Genomic DNA, 16,037 nt, shown 5'->3' with positions numbered 1-16,037 from the left:
AAGACAGAGTCTCGCTCTGTCGCCCAGGCTGGAGTGCAGTGGCACGATCTTGGCTCACTGCCAGCTCTGTCTCCCGGGTTCACACCATTCTCCTGCCTTAGCCTCCCAAGTAGCTGGGACTACAGGCGCCCACCACCATGCCCGGCTAATTTTTTGTATTTTTAGTAGAGAAGGGGTTTCACCGTGTTAGCCAGGATGGTCTTGATCTCCTGACCTCGTGATCCGCCCGCCTTGGCCTCCCAAAGTGCTGGGATTACAGGCATGAGCCACCGCGCCCGGCCTGTGCTTCCCTTTTTGAAAGCATTTGTGTTGCTGTTTAAGATCAAATAAGAGAAGGGAAGGAATTTGTGTTTGAGGAACTCACGATATAATAACTCATGTTATTCCATTGATCCTCTCTGAAGAGCTGTGGACCCGGCATCACAATGCCCCTCTCATAGATGAGTACATCTCATAGATGAAGGCACTGCCTTAGTTGGCTGGGCCTTGGCAGGGCTGAGCTAGGAGTCTATTCTCTCCCTCTATTGCACTCTCACTTCACACAGGGATGGCTTCCCTACCATTCTTTTTCCCCTTCTCACTCCAGCTGAAAAAATATGGAAACTAGTTTTCAAGCCAGGACTAGTCACTGTCTGACTTTGGTAACTTCCTTTCCCAAGCCTTAATTTTTCCATCTGTAGAATGAGAGGCCCAGACTCTCATTCTAACTGCATCTAGTTTAAACCTCTATGATTTTATAATGGTATTTTTCTCCCAGAGAGCTCCCAGCACATCCTCATCTAATTGGAATCTTATGCCAACTCTGGAAGGAATGGTAGTATGGTTATATTGTTAACCCCATTTTTAAGCTGGAGGAAGAGACCAGAGAACCCGACACTCTGTTGCGAACTCCCCCCTGGCCCCCGCCTCAGCAGGCCCGTTATCTCCGAGGAGCTGTCAGCAGCAGCTCCCGAGCCTGACACCTGAGCCTCACCCAGGCTCCTGACAGAATTATCAGAGAACTGGGGAACAAATACTTCCCGTCATCGGGGCAACGGTTCTTAGCCAGAGGTGGAGGAAGCAAGATGTGAAGTGTGTCTGATGAGTTCCTCTCCCAGTGTAGGGTCAGAGCTAATAAAACCCAAGGAAATCTCGGCGGACTGCTGGAGATGCGAGCAGGCGAGCGCTGGGGGCAGGGCCACCGGGACTTAAGCTTCCACACAAAGCCAGGCTTGTGGCATTTTGTGCACGTTTCAGTTACCTTCGGCAGCCAGGCAGGAAAATACAAGCAGCTTGGCATGAAAATGAATTTAGAGCTTAAAAGAAAAAAAGCGTTTCACCCTCAGTGGCTTCTCAGGCTGCCTGGGACAGGTACAGCCAGGGGAGGCAGTTCCCAAGGAGCAATGGTGACAAAGAATCTAAGGGCTGGAGTGAAATGTCAGTTCCCTTCCCCTCCCACACACATGGCCTGAGGGAGGGAGGAGTGGAGTCCTGCAGCTTGAGCCGAAGACCCTCACAGGCTGGAGCAGGAGAGAAAATCAGCTGCTCCGTCTCCGCCCTTGATGCCAATAGGGAAAGCATCAAGTGTTGGGAGGCTGAGACTTCAGGGTGGGACCTAGTTTGCTTTTAAGCATCCGAAGAAATGTGAGGACTCATTTTCCATTTCCCAAGATGCTCAAACAAGAGGAAATGAGTTTACATTGAATGGAGAGAGAGAGTTCAGGAGGCCTAAGAGTAGACTGGCTGGCTGTGGGGGTAATGTACTTAAATGAAATTAAACCCAGCACAAAGAAAGAGAAGGAGGCTGAGGCTGAGGCTGGGAAAGGCCAGGCTGTGGAGTACAAGGGTTAGAAGGCCCAGTCCCTGCCTTCAGGGCACATCCCCTGCCAAGGGAGAAAGGGGGAACAGGTCCACCAAAGTGAAGAGTTTGGGTGTTCAGTGGAAAAAGAAACTTGGTTAGACTGGGAGAATCCAGGCTAGCTTCTTGGAAGAGATGGTACTTGAAACATGGGTAGGATTTGGGCCGGGCAGAGAGGAAATGGCAGGAAGAAAGGCCCAGGGGCAACCATATGGGACTGGTTCTTGTTGGATATACCTGGTAGTGAGGGTGGGGCAATGAAAGGTCACTTTGGTCTTCCTTGTGCCAAATGGCACAGATGGCACATCCCTGCTTATCAATCAACAGAAAGTCAAGGCAACCCATCCCCCTTTGAAGGAGCTGAGGTGAAGGAAGAAAGGATCCAGGAGACCAATTCCAATCAGGGTGTCTATGAGCTCTTGGCTCTAATTGCTGCTTTTAACCAAACAAACAACGTTGGTTGAATTTCTTTCCTTCTCTAGACCTCAGTTCCCAGATCTGTAAAATCTAGGCGAGTTGGATTATCTTTAAAGTCCTTTGCAGGACTGAGGCCTCTAATCCCATGACTGACAATATTAAGCTAAACATTGGGTTAAATGTGTATGAGGTTGGGGGTGGAGGAGGTTACAGACTGGGATGTCTACACTTGGACATAGTGAAGAGTGGAAGGGTCACGGCCTGGGCACAGATATTGTGGCGCTGGGCTAGGCACTGCAGATGTGTGAGGGGCTCAGATCTGGGCCTGGGCCATGGCAGAGGCTGAGGCTTCTAGACAGGCCCCTGAGCCAGGCCGGGGAGCAGAGGCACTGCCCTAAGGAGCAAAGACAGCAGCTTTGGACACACATCGTTCTAGGTTTGCACCCTGTCTCTGCCGCTGACCTGTGTGAGCTTGGGCAAATTAAATTACTGAACTACTTTGGGCCTTAGTGTCCTTATCTGAAAAGATGAAGCAAGTAATGCCTATTATTCTCCTACAGATTACCTAGAACATAAACTCAAAATTCACGCTGTAACCCCACTGGACCGAGCTTCTGAGGAGACTGTGTCTCCCTCATCTTTCTCTCCCTCATGGTGAACTATGCACAGCACATGGTACAGAGGAGCACAGTTTTGTTAAGTGGGACAATGAGCTTATTGTGAGGATTAAATATGTGATGGAGGCCAGGCGCAGTGACTCACACCTGTAATCCCAGTACTTTGGGAGGCCGAGATAGGAGGATTGCTTGAGGCCAGGAGTTTAAGACCAACCTGGGCAACACAGTGAGATCTTGTCTTTAAAACATTAAATTTAATTTAAAAAATAAGGTTGGGTGCGGTGGCTCATGCCTGTAATCCCAGCACTTTGGGAGGCCAATGTGGGTGGATCATGAGGTCAGGAGATCGAGACCAGCCTGGCTAACATGGTGAAACCACTTCTCTACTAAAAATACAAAAAATTAGCCGGGCGTGGTGGCGGGCACCTGTAGTCCCAGCTACCCGGGAGGCTGAGGCAAGAGAATTGCTTAAACCTGGGAGGCGTAGGTTGCAGTGAGCCGAGATCATGCCACTGCATTCTAGCCTGGGCGACAGAGCAAGACTCCATCTCAATAAATAAATAAATTTTTAAAATAAAAAATAAATGTGTGATGGATGTTAAATTCTTACATGCTTATTGCATGGTGGGTCCTTAGTAAACACATAAGAATCCCTTCCCTTCTCTGTGGTGTTGGTCACAATGTGATAGTTGTTAAACAACAAGTAAACAGCTGAATTCATGACAGATGCTGAATAAATGCTTGGGGGTGGGGAGATAGAGAAGATGTGTGTGGTGGGGGAGATTCAGGCCCTGTCTGAGACTGACACATGGTCACCAGGGGTCCTCATGAAGGAGTCACTGTTTTGAAAGCCAACAGTGGACTTAGATATAGTCACCTCACAAACTGGGCACCTACCATGTGTCAGGCCCTGCCCTAGGAGCTTGGGATGCAACAGTGAACAAGACAAAGTCCTTGCCTGCAGAAAGCTTCTATCCTAGTGGGGGAAACAGACAAGGATCATGCTATGAAAAAAAATTAAAGGTGTTTAAGGGAAATGAGAGCAACATGGTACTATGTTGGGTAGTGTGGCCAGGAAAGCCTCTTCAAGGAGAGGGCATTGAGGCAGAGACCTGAGGGGCCTGAGCGACCCAGAGGAGAGTGGTCTGGGCTGAGGGAGTAGCAAATAGAAAGGCCCTGAGGCAGGTGCCTGCAGGGCCAGTGAGGGGCCAGTGTGGCTGGAATGGAGTCAGTGTCAGGGAGAAAGCGGAGATGAAGTCAGGTCACGAGCAGAGCCCAAAGTCCAGCAAGTCCTTTTTCCGCAGAATGAGATGGGAGCCAGGGGAGGGTCTTAAGCAGAGGAGCGACATGACCTGACTTTGGTTCTAAGTGGATACCCTGGTTGCTGTGAAGGTTCTGGTTTCTAGATTGTAAGCACAGGGGCCTCCCTCACTTGGAAAAGCAGGAGTGGCTGGAAGGAAGAGGAGGCTAAGAGAAGTGAGCAGGGAGCTGGTGCCCACCAGGTTGCAGACAGATGCCAGGGCCAGGCAGGGTGGAGGGGTGGATCCTGGGGGCAGAAAGGGCTACTGGGCTGGCAGCAGGAGGGCCATGGGGCTTCTTGCCCAGATAGAACATGGACTGAGCTAGCTGACACTGTGACACAGGGAGAGGCGGAAGGGAGGGGCTGCATGGGCTCTTTTTGGGATGGTGGGTCATTAAGCAGGGAGGCTGCCACCCTTCCAGCAGGAATGAGGGACTGGAGACATGGAGAGCCCCTTGGCTGGCCTCTTGCCACACCTTCGGAGACAGGTCCTCATTGCTCTTCAGAACCTGGCCTCGCTGTTATTCATGGAGTTTCTTATCAAGGGAAGAGTCGGATGACCTTGAGTCCATCACTCATCCTCTTTAAGCTTTTCAGTGAAAGAAGGAGTTTAACCTGGATGGTCTCCAACCAAGTCCCTTCTAGGATTTCTATTGATGGGTGGAATCAGACACTGCATCTCCCCTGCCTCTCTAGTGCGATGACGGTTTCAGTTCCCGCCATGCCCTGTCTTTCCTTCTCTCCCTGGGGCTACCATGAATAGTGGTGCAGGGTGTTTAGTGCACAAGGGCACCCAGCCAAGGGCGTGAGTGAAGGCTCAATCCAGCCCACATTCTGCCCAGCAAACCGTGTGCCCTGCCTGACTCAACGTTGCATTTACCCAAAGTAAAGAATGCCTTTTTCTAGTTTGTTCTAGGTGCAGCTGGGCAGCCCCACTTTCCTGTCCCCTGCACAACCCCGCTTCTGCTCTTCTGTGCCCTTTTCTCCCACCATCCTCAGCCTCAAACGGGGGAGAGGAGGGCAGCATTTATAAGTAGTGCTTTGGGAGGGGTGAGGGACAGCAGCTGTCTCTTCTGTGAGGAGCTCTGCCCCCTAAGCCCGGTGGTGCTTTTCCTCTCCTTATCAATGCTGTGAGTTGCCTCTCAAAATTGCTCTGCCGTCATTAACACCGTGGATTAGGTCAGATGAGAGCATGTTTGCAGTCTTGGATGGCAAAGGCAAAACGCTGATGCTGATTATTCCAGATCTTCTGGGCATGGCCCATTCCGTGCTTGACGTTCTTAATCAGAGGGACGAGCGGTAGTTACGTGGCGGGTGGGCCAGGGCCATGGTTGTTTCTAATCTGGCTGCCGGGCGCAGACGGCACGTCTGCAGCACCTGCCAGCCCACGCACTGGCCTGCCTGGACATCACAAGTGACCAGGGTTACTCGGCACTATCGCATCTCTCAAAGAAGAAACAGCTCCTCCAATGGCAACATCTGTGGAGCTGCTTTTGAACCATCAGCAATTCATTTGAGCAAGAGCTGGGAGCATTTCTCCCCTGGGCCTGATCCATAAGTTTTTTTCTTTTTCTTTTTTTTTTCTTTTAAGGCAGAGTTTCGCTTTGTCGCCCAGGCTAGAGTGCACTGGCGTGATCTCAGGTCACTGCAACCTCCACTTCCCAGGTTCAAGCAATTCTCCTGCCTCAGCCTCCTAAGTAGCTGGGATTACAGGCATGCGCCACCACGCCAGGCTAATTTTTTTGTATTTTTAGTAGAGAGAGGGTTTTGCCATATTGGCCAGGCTGGTCTCAAACTCCTGACCTCAGGTGATCCATCTGCCTCAGCCTCCCAAAGTGCTGGGATTACAGACGTGAGCCTCTGTGCCCAGCTCCTGATCAGTAAGTTTTATGTTCTGGTTGGCCACACAGCAGCAGGGTGTCTTTCAGACCGCCCCTCCTCCAGTGTCCCCTTCTGAAAAGGCTCTGTGCCCAGCGGAGGTTGTGGCCTTGCGTCACGGCCCCTCACCTCCTAGCCTCATATTCTACCTCCACCAACCCTGACCCTGTGCTTCAGCCACACTCCAGCCCCCAATCACAGATCTCTGGCCCTTCCTCATGCTGGTCCCCTGCCAGGAATGCCTGCACAGCCTTGTCCTCCAGGCAGAAGTTCATCATCTGTAGCAGCCGCTGCCTTGCCAGTGCCCACCGCAGCCCCTAACTTTTCCCACTGCAGTGTGCTCCAGTCCCACGCCAGACTGCATTTCTTTGCCTGAGGCTTTCTCTGGCTTCTGGAACCTGCATTGCCCCTCTGTGCTGGTTAGGCCAGAAGTGCCAGGAAATTAATATCCTCCAGAAGCAGCCCTCAGCCACTGAGCCAATGACTGGCAGAAGTTGATATAAACATATCCCAGCTTCCTCACCCCTCTGCAGCCTAAGTTTGAAGTGTGTTCTACAGTCTCCCAGAGTTCTGCAGCAGGACTATACTCTAGTTGCCTAGAGCGATGACTGGCTTGATAAAGCACCTTTTATTGTCTACCTTCCCTTCCCCGTCTCACTTCTGCCCTCATGAATGGATTAATGCCCTTATTAAAGGCATTATCCCTGAGCTAGGCCCTTTTTTGCCATTCTGCCTTCCACCGTGTGAGGAAGTGTTTGCCCCTCTGGAGGACACAGCAACAAGGACCATCTTGGAAGCAGAGACCTGGCCCTCACCAGACGCCATACCTGCCGGCACCTTGATCTTAAACTTCTCAGCCTCCAGAAGTGTGAGAAATACATTTCTATTATTATATAAATAATATTTATGATTATAAAGTATTTTGTTACAGCAGCAGGAACAGACCAAGACACCTCCCAAATGTACTACTCACATACAAATCTTTGTCTCAGGGTCTGCTTCTAGGGGAAACAAACTTCTAAGACATCATCTCAATGTCCATCTCAGTATCACTTCCTTTTTGCAGTTTCCCCTGACCCTGACCCTCCCATCTTCCCATTCCTGGGGCAGAACCATTGGTCACTCTTCTCTGTTCCCAGAGCACATATTTTTTTTTTTTTTTGAGACGGAGTCTCGCTCTGTCGCCTAGACTGGAGTGCAGTGATGCAATCTAGACTCACTGCAACCTCTGCCTCCCAGGTTCAAGCAATTCCCCTGCCTCAGCCTCCCAAGTAGCTGGGATTACAGGCGCCTGCCACATACCCGGCTAATTTTTTTGTATTTTTGGTAGAGACGGGGTTTCACCATGTTGGCCAGGCTGGTCTCAAACTCCTCACCTCGAGTGATCCATTCACCTCAGCCTCCCAAAGTACTGGGATTACAGGCGTGAGCCACTGTGCTGGGCCTCCCAGAGCCCTTTCTACCTACCTCAACAGCATTCCTCATGCTGCATTGCAGTTTCTCCCTCTTCATGTCCTGGGGCCCCCAGTAGCCTGGGAACTCTTTGGGGATAGATACTGTGTCCTTTTTGCCTTTTTATTCTCTGAGCCTAGGACTGCACCTAGCATACAGCATGTGTCATATACCTACATATTTTTCTTTCTTTCTTTTTTCTTTTTTTTTTTTTGGCCAAATAGCCACCAGTGAAAGTGCAATGACTTAAAGGGAATGGAGTGACACAGACAAGTGTCTACATTTTTCTAGAAAGAGACCCTGGGGCTGCTACTCCAAATGCTGTCACTTTGCAAGGTTACTGGGTAGAACTTCCATCTTACTACTCACTTGCTCAACAACCTGCAATGGCTCCCTGTTGTTGCCTTTCCCAACAAGGCCTCATTTCATGGATGACTTTCCATTGTCTGGCCCTATCCTAAGAGAGAGTGAAACCTCTTGCTCAGAGTCAGGCTTTGGTCTCAACTACCTTGTTTCACATTCTCACTATGCCAATCCCCAGCTGGGTGATGATGAGTAAGTTACTTAGCCTCTCTGGGCACTGGCTTCCTTACTTATTAAATGTAGACAATATTAGGTTGGTGCAAGTAACTGCAGCTTTTCCCATTAAAAGTAGTAATATCTCACTTATAAAATTATTTTGAGAATTTAAAATCATGCGCGGTCCCTGTGAATATGCTATAAACCACTGATTTATACAGTTTAAAATGGTAATTTTATGGTATGTGACTAATATCTCAAAAAAAAATTAAGCATGGTGTCTGGCCCAGATCTTTGAAAATTAAACGATGCTAATTATTGTTATGAACAAGGTTTCCCAAAGGCCCTATCACTGGGCCAGGCACACAGCAGATGCTCAGTAAATACTCCTGGAATGAATGGAGAACATATTCCACAAGTATGCTTTGATCATTGTTTATGCCAGGTATGTGGGGGATGGGGAACATAGAGATTCCGAGTTCAGTTTTGCATCCTCAGGAAGGGAAGACAGAATTATTATCCGTGGAGTGGGGCCTCCTGACCCAGCCGTGCCAGGCTGTCAGAGGAATTACAGCCTCTGCCCCTTGCTGCCTGTTCCAGGAGGCAGAACCCAGTCCAGCTGATTCTGAGCCATGGGTAAATTGTCCTAGGCAGAGGAATGTGTTCTTGTATTTATCTTTGACTGACAGTATATGATGTTCTGGGAATTGAGTTCAAACAGAATCCGGAGGAGCCCCTTATAGTCCCGCTGCCACAGACAAGGCCCAGAGGGCGCAGCTCTGCCCAGCCCAGCACCAGGTTTTTGGCCTCCGCGCCAGCCCGAGGCACATCGGCTTCGATGTGCCAGGCGGTGGGTGAGGAAGTGGACGCTCCAGCTCTGCAAAGCTTAAGCTGAGGCTGAGGATGGGCTAGAGTCAAGTCTAGGTGTGCAGCCTTACTCAGGGAGACGCCTCTGCGCTGCAACCTCAGGCCCGGGAGGGCAAGGCTGGGCTAGGTAGGGGGATCGCGAGGGGCTTGGCTGGGAAGAGGACTGCAGGAGAGGTGTCCCAACTCTCCCCTCGCTCCCCAAGCACACAGCACGCGCCTACTCGGTGCTGGTTGCATAGAAGCCCAGGGAGCTCGGGCCGATCTCCCAGTCTGGTTGCCACCAGACTGGGTGGCAGGAGCTTCTAGACCTGGAGGCTGGCTCAGTCGTGTGGTCACGACGGGCGGGGGAGTGGAAGGGCGCTGGCGCGTGGTTTCGGCAGCCGACTTGGCGAGGCCGCGGCTGGCGGGAACCACGGATGGGGGAGGCGCCCATGCACCGACCCCACCTGGGCCACTGGGAAACCGAGGTAGTCCCTCCTGGCACCGGGGTCGCCCCCACACACCTCCCCAGAAGGAGATGTAGGGTCTGTTTCTGGACTGAGACCTGCCCCCGAGTAGGGCGCACACTTAACAGAGACCCTCCTCCCCAAGCCCCTGGGAAGGGATCTTTTTTTGCACACCTCCCTCCCACTTATGCCCCCTCTCCGCCTTGCATAGACCTTTCTCAAAAAAAAGAGACCTCTCCCTCCCCCAGGATGGAGTCCCCTGATGGGAGATAGGGGTGGTGAGTGGGGGCGGGAGCACACGAAGGCGCGCGCGACCAGGACCACTTCTTGCTGTCACCACGTCCCCAGCATCTGGACCGCGTCCCCCGGCCCGCCACGCGCGCACACACACACACACACACACACACACGCACACACACACGCTCACACTCACCCTGCGCGCAGACCCCGCCCGCGGCCCCGCCCCGGCCCCTGCGGGCGCCCCCTCTGGCGCTCCCGGGTGGCGGGAGGCTGCGGCTTCGGGCAGATTTGATTTTCCCGCAGCCCGGGCGCCCAGGAGCCGAAGCCCGAGCCGAGGAGGTGGCGCTCGCAGCCGCGTCCCAGCCCCGTCGCCGCCGGCGCCGAGACCCAGGGAGAGGCGGCGCAGCCCGGGCGCCCCGGGCTCCGCGCTGCCGGCGCCCCGCCACCCCCGCTGCCAGCGCCCCATCCGGCGCCTCCCGCCCCTGACGCCCCTCTCCCTGTCTCCTGCATCCCCTCTACCGCTGCCCACAGACGCGCGTCCCTCTCCTGGTGCCCCTCTCCACGACTCCGCGCGTCCCTCCCGGTGCCCTGTCCCCGCGCCCCTCTGCCCGCGCCCCTCTCCGCCTTCCCCGCTGTGGCCCCGCTCCCTGGGCTCCTTGCCCTTCCCCGCTGGGCACCTAGCCTTCTCGCAGCGTCACCCGAGCCCCCACCTCGATCCGCGGCCCCCGCTCCCTCCGCCCTCTTCCCTCTCTCACTTCCCACGCCCCCTCTTCGCGCTCCTCTCTCCTCCCCTTGCCGCCCAGCTCTGGCTCTGGAGTTGGGGGAGAGCCCAGGGCTCCAGTCGCTCCGGAGGAGGCGTGAATCGCGCAGGGATTGACTAATTTGGGGTGGGGGGTGCGGTGGGCGATGGAGCAGCCTGAGGACATGGCGTCGCTGAGCGAGTTCGACTCCTTGGCGGGCAGCATCCCGGCCACCAAGGTGGAGATCACCGTGTCCTGCAGGTGAGCCTCCCGCTGGCCGGGTCCCCTTGCCCCCGGCTCTGGTCGCAGAGCCCCGAGGCCCCTGCCGCTTCGATCCTAAACCTCCGCGCGCCCCCTTGCCAGAGTGTCCTGGTCTCCAGGACTGCCCCCCTGCCGATCTGCCAAGAGCCCCTGTCCAGCTGCGGGTGGCGACCGCAGAATAGGAAGCCAGGCTGGGGTCATATCCCAGAAAGTTTGCGCTCCAGGCTGTTGCTTCGAGGAGCTATCAAGATACAGGAACAGGGGGTCCAGGCACCCAAGTGGGGAGAGGCAGTTGGTAAAAGGCTGTACTATGGTCTCTGCTCAGGCTATCTCTGATCACCTCATCCTCAAATCACGAAGTGAGTGATATGCTCTCATCCCTCCCAGGCTTCTCCAGCCTCTCCCTTCTATGCCCTTCTCTCTTCTCTCTTTGCCCCTTTGCCCCAGCATCCCGATCTCCCCTCACCACTCTCCCCCACCCCACTGTCCTAGACTCTAGGATTTTAAAGCCTTCCTTCATCTCCCTCAACAATGAAATTGACTCCTGGAAAAAGATCAGATTGACTCGTTCATACTGAGGTGTGGATACATGATAACAACTTAAAGTGGCACCATTAAAAAAATAACTTGGGTCAAAAATGTTAAGCCAAAGGAATAGAACACTGATTGTGAAATTGTAGAGTCCAACAGAGGAGGAGGGGGAATATTTTTGTGGGCTACCACGCCCAAATCCTCACTCATGTCACACAGGGTTTGGGGGTAACTTCTTTGTCTAAGAACTGGGTCTGCCCCAGGTTCTCCTAGCTCGGGGGAAGGCTGCCCCAGGCAGTAAGAGGGTATGGGTGGCAAAGGGGGATTTTTCCCTAGTTCAGTCTCTCTGTGGTTGGCCTAGGATCATGTGCTACAACGCAAGCATCACCCACTTTGAGTTTCCCCCACAGATGCCATGCCCCCTGCCCCAAATAACTGGCAGCCTTTCTGGAGCCCTGGCTGTGCCCTTGTTCCAAATCACCCATCTCATCCTCTTCCAGACTGCTCCCTGGTCAGACCCTTCATGAGAGGTAACCTTGTTGCCCCCAAGCCTGTATTACAAAGTTGTGGCATTGATGAGGTGTAGGTAGAGCCAGAGAGGCTGGGCAGGGGCATGAAAGAGGGAAGGACTCAGGGTGACTTTCTCTTGAAGACTTGGAGGTAAGTGAGAGTGAAGGCTGATCTGGTTGAACGTAGCTGCCCTCCTAAGCCAGGCCCTCTGGGGGCTCCTGTAATAGCTCCCAGGTCCCATACACCATGCCCTCAGGATCATCTCCCAACGCCATTTGCATCTTGTCATTACTCTGCTGGGTGATTCCTGATGGCCCATTAGCTCCAGTCTCACCTCCTCAGCCGTCAAAAGCAGCACGGCCTCCCCTCCCTTATCCTGCATGCACACCCCTGCGCCTGGGGCTCCCTCCCAGCCTTCAATCATGCCTGTCCTCTTCAGTTGTCTTGGGATCCTTCCCACCTCCAAGCCTCTGAACAGCCCATTCCCCATCCAGATTTCACTCTTCCTTTATCTCTGCAAGTTCATGACCCCCTTCCCCCGAAAAGCCTGGCCTCATGCTCCCCACTTCCAGGCATCCTCTCAACCATGAGGCACACAGCTCAAATCACTGTCTTCTGGGTCCCCTGGGCCCTAGGTACTCAGCCTGGGCCACAGGGTCACTCACATACTGAGGATGAAACCTCTTGAGACATCTCAGGTGTGCAGACGTCATCCCTCCCCTCTCAAAGCAACTGTGTAAGCATTTGAGGGCAGGGATTCCTACCCTGAGACAGACCCATGCACCCTCTACTCCAGTGGAGAGGAAAGGAGATGGAGGGCAGATATTGTGGCTTTGGAGTCAGACACCTTGAAACAGAATCTCTGCTTCACCACTTGGGGCAAACTTTAAGCCTCAGTTTCCCCCACTTGTCAGGTACAAACAATAAGCAGCATGTACTCATGGAGAAGCCTTGTTCACCAAGGTAGCTTGTGTGTTTAGAGCAGTGCCTGGCACTGTGCCAAATACTATTGGAGGAATTAACTTGCAGGAGTGGAGGAGCATGAAGCACCTAGCAAGCTACTTTGCACTTGCTGGGCACACAGTAGGTGCTCAATAAGTAGCTACAATGATCACCAGAAGGCGGTAGCACCTGGCCCCTCCTGTCTGCTTTCTGAAAGTAAAGATGTCCAAAGGACTCAAACCTCTTGCATAAGAGGCCTTCCCGGGGGATGTGGTTCTGGGGCTGACCCTGGGTCAGTTCCCTTTCGAGGGACATGATCCATGAGCTGAGGAAGACCCTGACCTGGGCCCTACTCATGTTCTCCAGAAAACCAGAGGTGGGGGGAAGTGGGTTTTGGTGGGGAGGGATGAGGAGGGAACAGTCACTTAGAACAGAGGGGAGGTGAGAAAACAGTCTGGGTGGCCTTGAAATTGTAGATGCATCTCTTTGCCTCAGCCTGGCCCAACTATTCAGGTTCCAGAACAGAGAGAGAGGAGGAGGAGAAAAGGAGGAGGAGAGGAGCACAGGGAGGAGGAAGAGATGCAGAGAGTGGCTTTCTCCAGCATATTCTTCACTCCACGGTCACCAGTTAAAGAGTCAAGTACCTCCCCCCTGCACCCTGTGGTCAGTGCTGTCGGGGCCCCAGGAGAGGCTGCTCTGGGATGCTCTGCCTTGAGCATCTAAGTGACACCTGCTGGTGGGCACAGAACAGTAGGGCAGGCAGAGGGGCTGGCAGGGTGAGAACTCCAGAGGGTTTCAGGATAGGCAGCTGGGGTAGAGGGGCCAATGTTTCAGGGAAGATTATGAGTTCCCACCTCTGGCTCCCAGGAACACTTGTTTCCACTTGCCTTCCTCCTCATGAAGGGGCCTACCATTTCCTGCAGCCCCAGGAGCCTTCTGCTCTGTGCCTAGGGGAGGATCTGGCACCTGCTGTGCCCATCCTAGGGCTCAGCTAGCTAAGCAAAGCTGCCTGGCACAGGGGCACATCTGAGTCAGAGCACAGGGCCACCATGGGGCCAAGTCTCCACTGAAGGCAAATGACACTGTGGGATGGACAGTTTCAGGCCCCTGATTCAGGTAGAGTATACGATACTCCCAAACAATTATTTTTACTGACTATAGTAAACTCAGGCCCCAAGATTAGAAAGCCTTTGGTTATTTGGCACAATGGTTATGAATGTGAGCCCTGGAATCTGTCTCCTTGGTTTCAAATCCCAGCTGTCTTCCTATGACCTTGGGTAAGCTACTTAAGCTGTCTATGCCTCAGTTTCCTCATCTGTAAAGGAAGCATAATGATCCTTATCAGTTATGAGGCTTAAATGAATTAATCCATGAATAGCGATTGATGTTGTTGCTTATTTGACACCTGGAAGTTAATAAAAATTTGCCTCTATAGCTGGCTCCCAGGGTCTCTGTGTGTCCTGGAAATCTGATCAATCTAGAGATTTTTTTTTTTTTTTTTTGAGATGGAGTTTTTGTTCTGTTGCCCAGGCTGGAGTGCTAGAGCGCAAAGGCGCGATCTCAGCTCACTGCAACCTTGCCTTCTGGGTTCAAGCGATTCTCCTACCTCAGTCTCCTGAGTAACTGGAATTACAGGTGCCTGCCTCTACACAGGGCTAACTTTTGTATTTTTAGTAGAGACAAGGTTTCACCACATTGGCCAGGCTGGTCTCGAACTCTTGACCTCAGGTTATCCACTCACCTCAGCCTCCCAAAGTGCTAGGATTACAGGCGTGAGCCACTGTGTCCTGCCAATTTAGAGATTCTTAAGGGTTGTTTTGGGAGTGAGTAGGGCAGATGGTTTGTGGAACTAGAGACCAGTAGACATTGTAAAAAATGTGACTTTAAAGACCCTCCTCCCTTGAGCCAAGAGCTCTTCCTTCCTCTGATGGCCTGTTCTAGACCCTTCCTGACTGTGCAAGCCATCCTGCAGTGTCAATCAAAACTTACCTGTCCGACGTTCCATTATCCAAAGGCCCCACTATTTTTCAGGTCTCCATGCAGGAATCTGGCCCAGCATGTTGGTTAGAAAGAATGATTTGCATTTTTTACATAACAAGAAACCTTTGCACTTGCGCAGGGTCCTGCTGGAGAAGCGATGCACAGTTCCACATCGTGGGTTCCCAAGACCCAGGGAAGATGGGGCGGGGCAAGCTGGAAGCAGCCGATTGCTTAGCCCTGCTGGCTGCCCTCTCCCCACCAGCTGGTATGGGGCTGGTGGGCAGCTGTTGTTCTGCCCCAGAGATATTGTTTTCTGCTCTCTGTTCGGGTTGGCGTTTTGCTGCCCTGGAGCCCGAGAGGCAGCCCGGCTCAGGAGCTGTGCCCTGGGCCTCTCAGGAGGGGTGTGAATAGCTCTGAGCGCTTTCTTCTGACAGGCAGGGAGAGGGTGGTTTGGGGGAGGGAGGAGCCTGGGGGAGTGCGGCAGCTGTCAAAGCCAGTGCTAGGAAAAGAAGTCCACTTAGCCACTGAATACACCAAGGTACTCAGGTCAGTGGAGCTAGGGGAATAATAACAGCGGCATTTGCTGAGTGCCTACTGCATGCTAGGCACTTTACATTGTATTAGGCTGAACCGTATGCAATTTCTACACTCAACTTTCTAATTTTATTTTATTTTATTTATTTATTTATTTTTTTGAGATGGAGTCTTGTTCTGTCACCCAGAGTACAGTGTCTGTCAGCTAGAGTACAGTGGCCCAATCTCTGCTCACTGCAACCTCTGCCTACCGGGTTCAAGCGATTCTCCTGCCTCAGCCTCTTGAGTAGCTAGGATTATAGGCATGCACCATCATGCCCAGCTGATTTTTATATTTTTACTGGAGACAGGGTTTCACCACTTTGGTCAGGTTGGTCTCAAACTTCTGACCTCAGGTAATCCGCCTGCCTTGGCCTTCCAAAGTGCTGGGATTACAGGCAGCCACCACACCCAGTCCATCTGCTTTTAACCTATTCAAATAAATAACACCACTTGTTTTTCTTTTTTTTTTTTTTTTCCTTCCTTCTTCTTTTTTTTTTTTTGAGATAGTGTCTCTGTGGCCCAAGCTGGAATGCAGTGGTAGTGGTAGAGTCATAGCTCAATGCAGTCTCCAACTCCTGGGCTCAAGCGATCCTCCTGCCTTAGCCTCCTGAGTTGCCAGGACTATAGGCACACACACCACCACACGTAGCTAATTTTTAATTTAAAAATTTATTTTTATTTTTAAATTGTTTTGTAGATGTGAGGTCATACTCAATTGCCCAGGCTGATTGGCTGATCTCAAACTCCTGATCTGAAGCAGTCCTCCAGCCTGTGCCTCTCAAGTGCTGGGATTAGGTGTGAGCCACTGCACCTGGCCTCACATAATACTTTTACATAATTCAAACTAAGATTATTATATTAGTTCTCAATTGCTACGTGACAAATTACCACAAACCTAGTGGCTTCGATCTACAGCCATTTCTC

General features: G+C 52.3%; 1 protein-coding gene across 2 annotated transcripts in view; it reads left to right on the top strand.

The window, feature by feature from the left end:
* Window positions 1-9,853: 9,853 nt before the first annotated feature.
* CPNE5 (copine 5) overlaps window positions 9,854-16,037 on the top strand; it is a 95,236-nt gene continuing 89,052 nt past the window's right edge. Inside the window, exon 1 of one of the 2 annotated variants that reach the window (XM_003897525.4) lies at window positions 9,854-10,574. In XM_003897525.4, coding sequence (XP_003897574.1) covers window positions 10,480-10,574 — 95 coding nt within the window. In that variant the 5' untranslated portion in view covers window positions 9,854-10,479. The remainder of the gene's footprint in view (window positions 10,575-16,037) is intronic. The other variant, XM_009205028.4, reaches the window with a different exon arrangement.

Source organism: Papio anubis, chromosome 6 (genome assembly GCF_008728515.1).
Source record: "Papio anubis isolate 15944 chromosome 6, Panubis1.0, whole genome shotgun sequence".
Classification (NCBI taxonomy): Eukaryota; Metazoa; Chordata; class Mammalia; order Primates; family Cercopithecidae; genus Papio; species Papio anubis.
The sequence above is the reverse complement of the archived record's forward strand: the minus strand, read 5'-3'. Positions and strand labels throughout refer to the sequence as shown.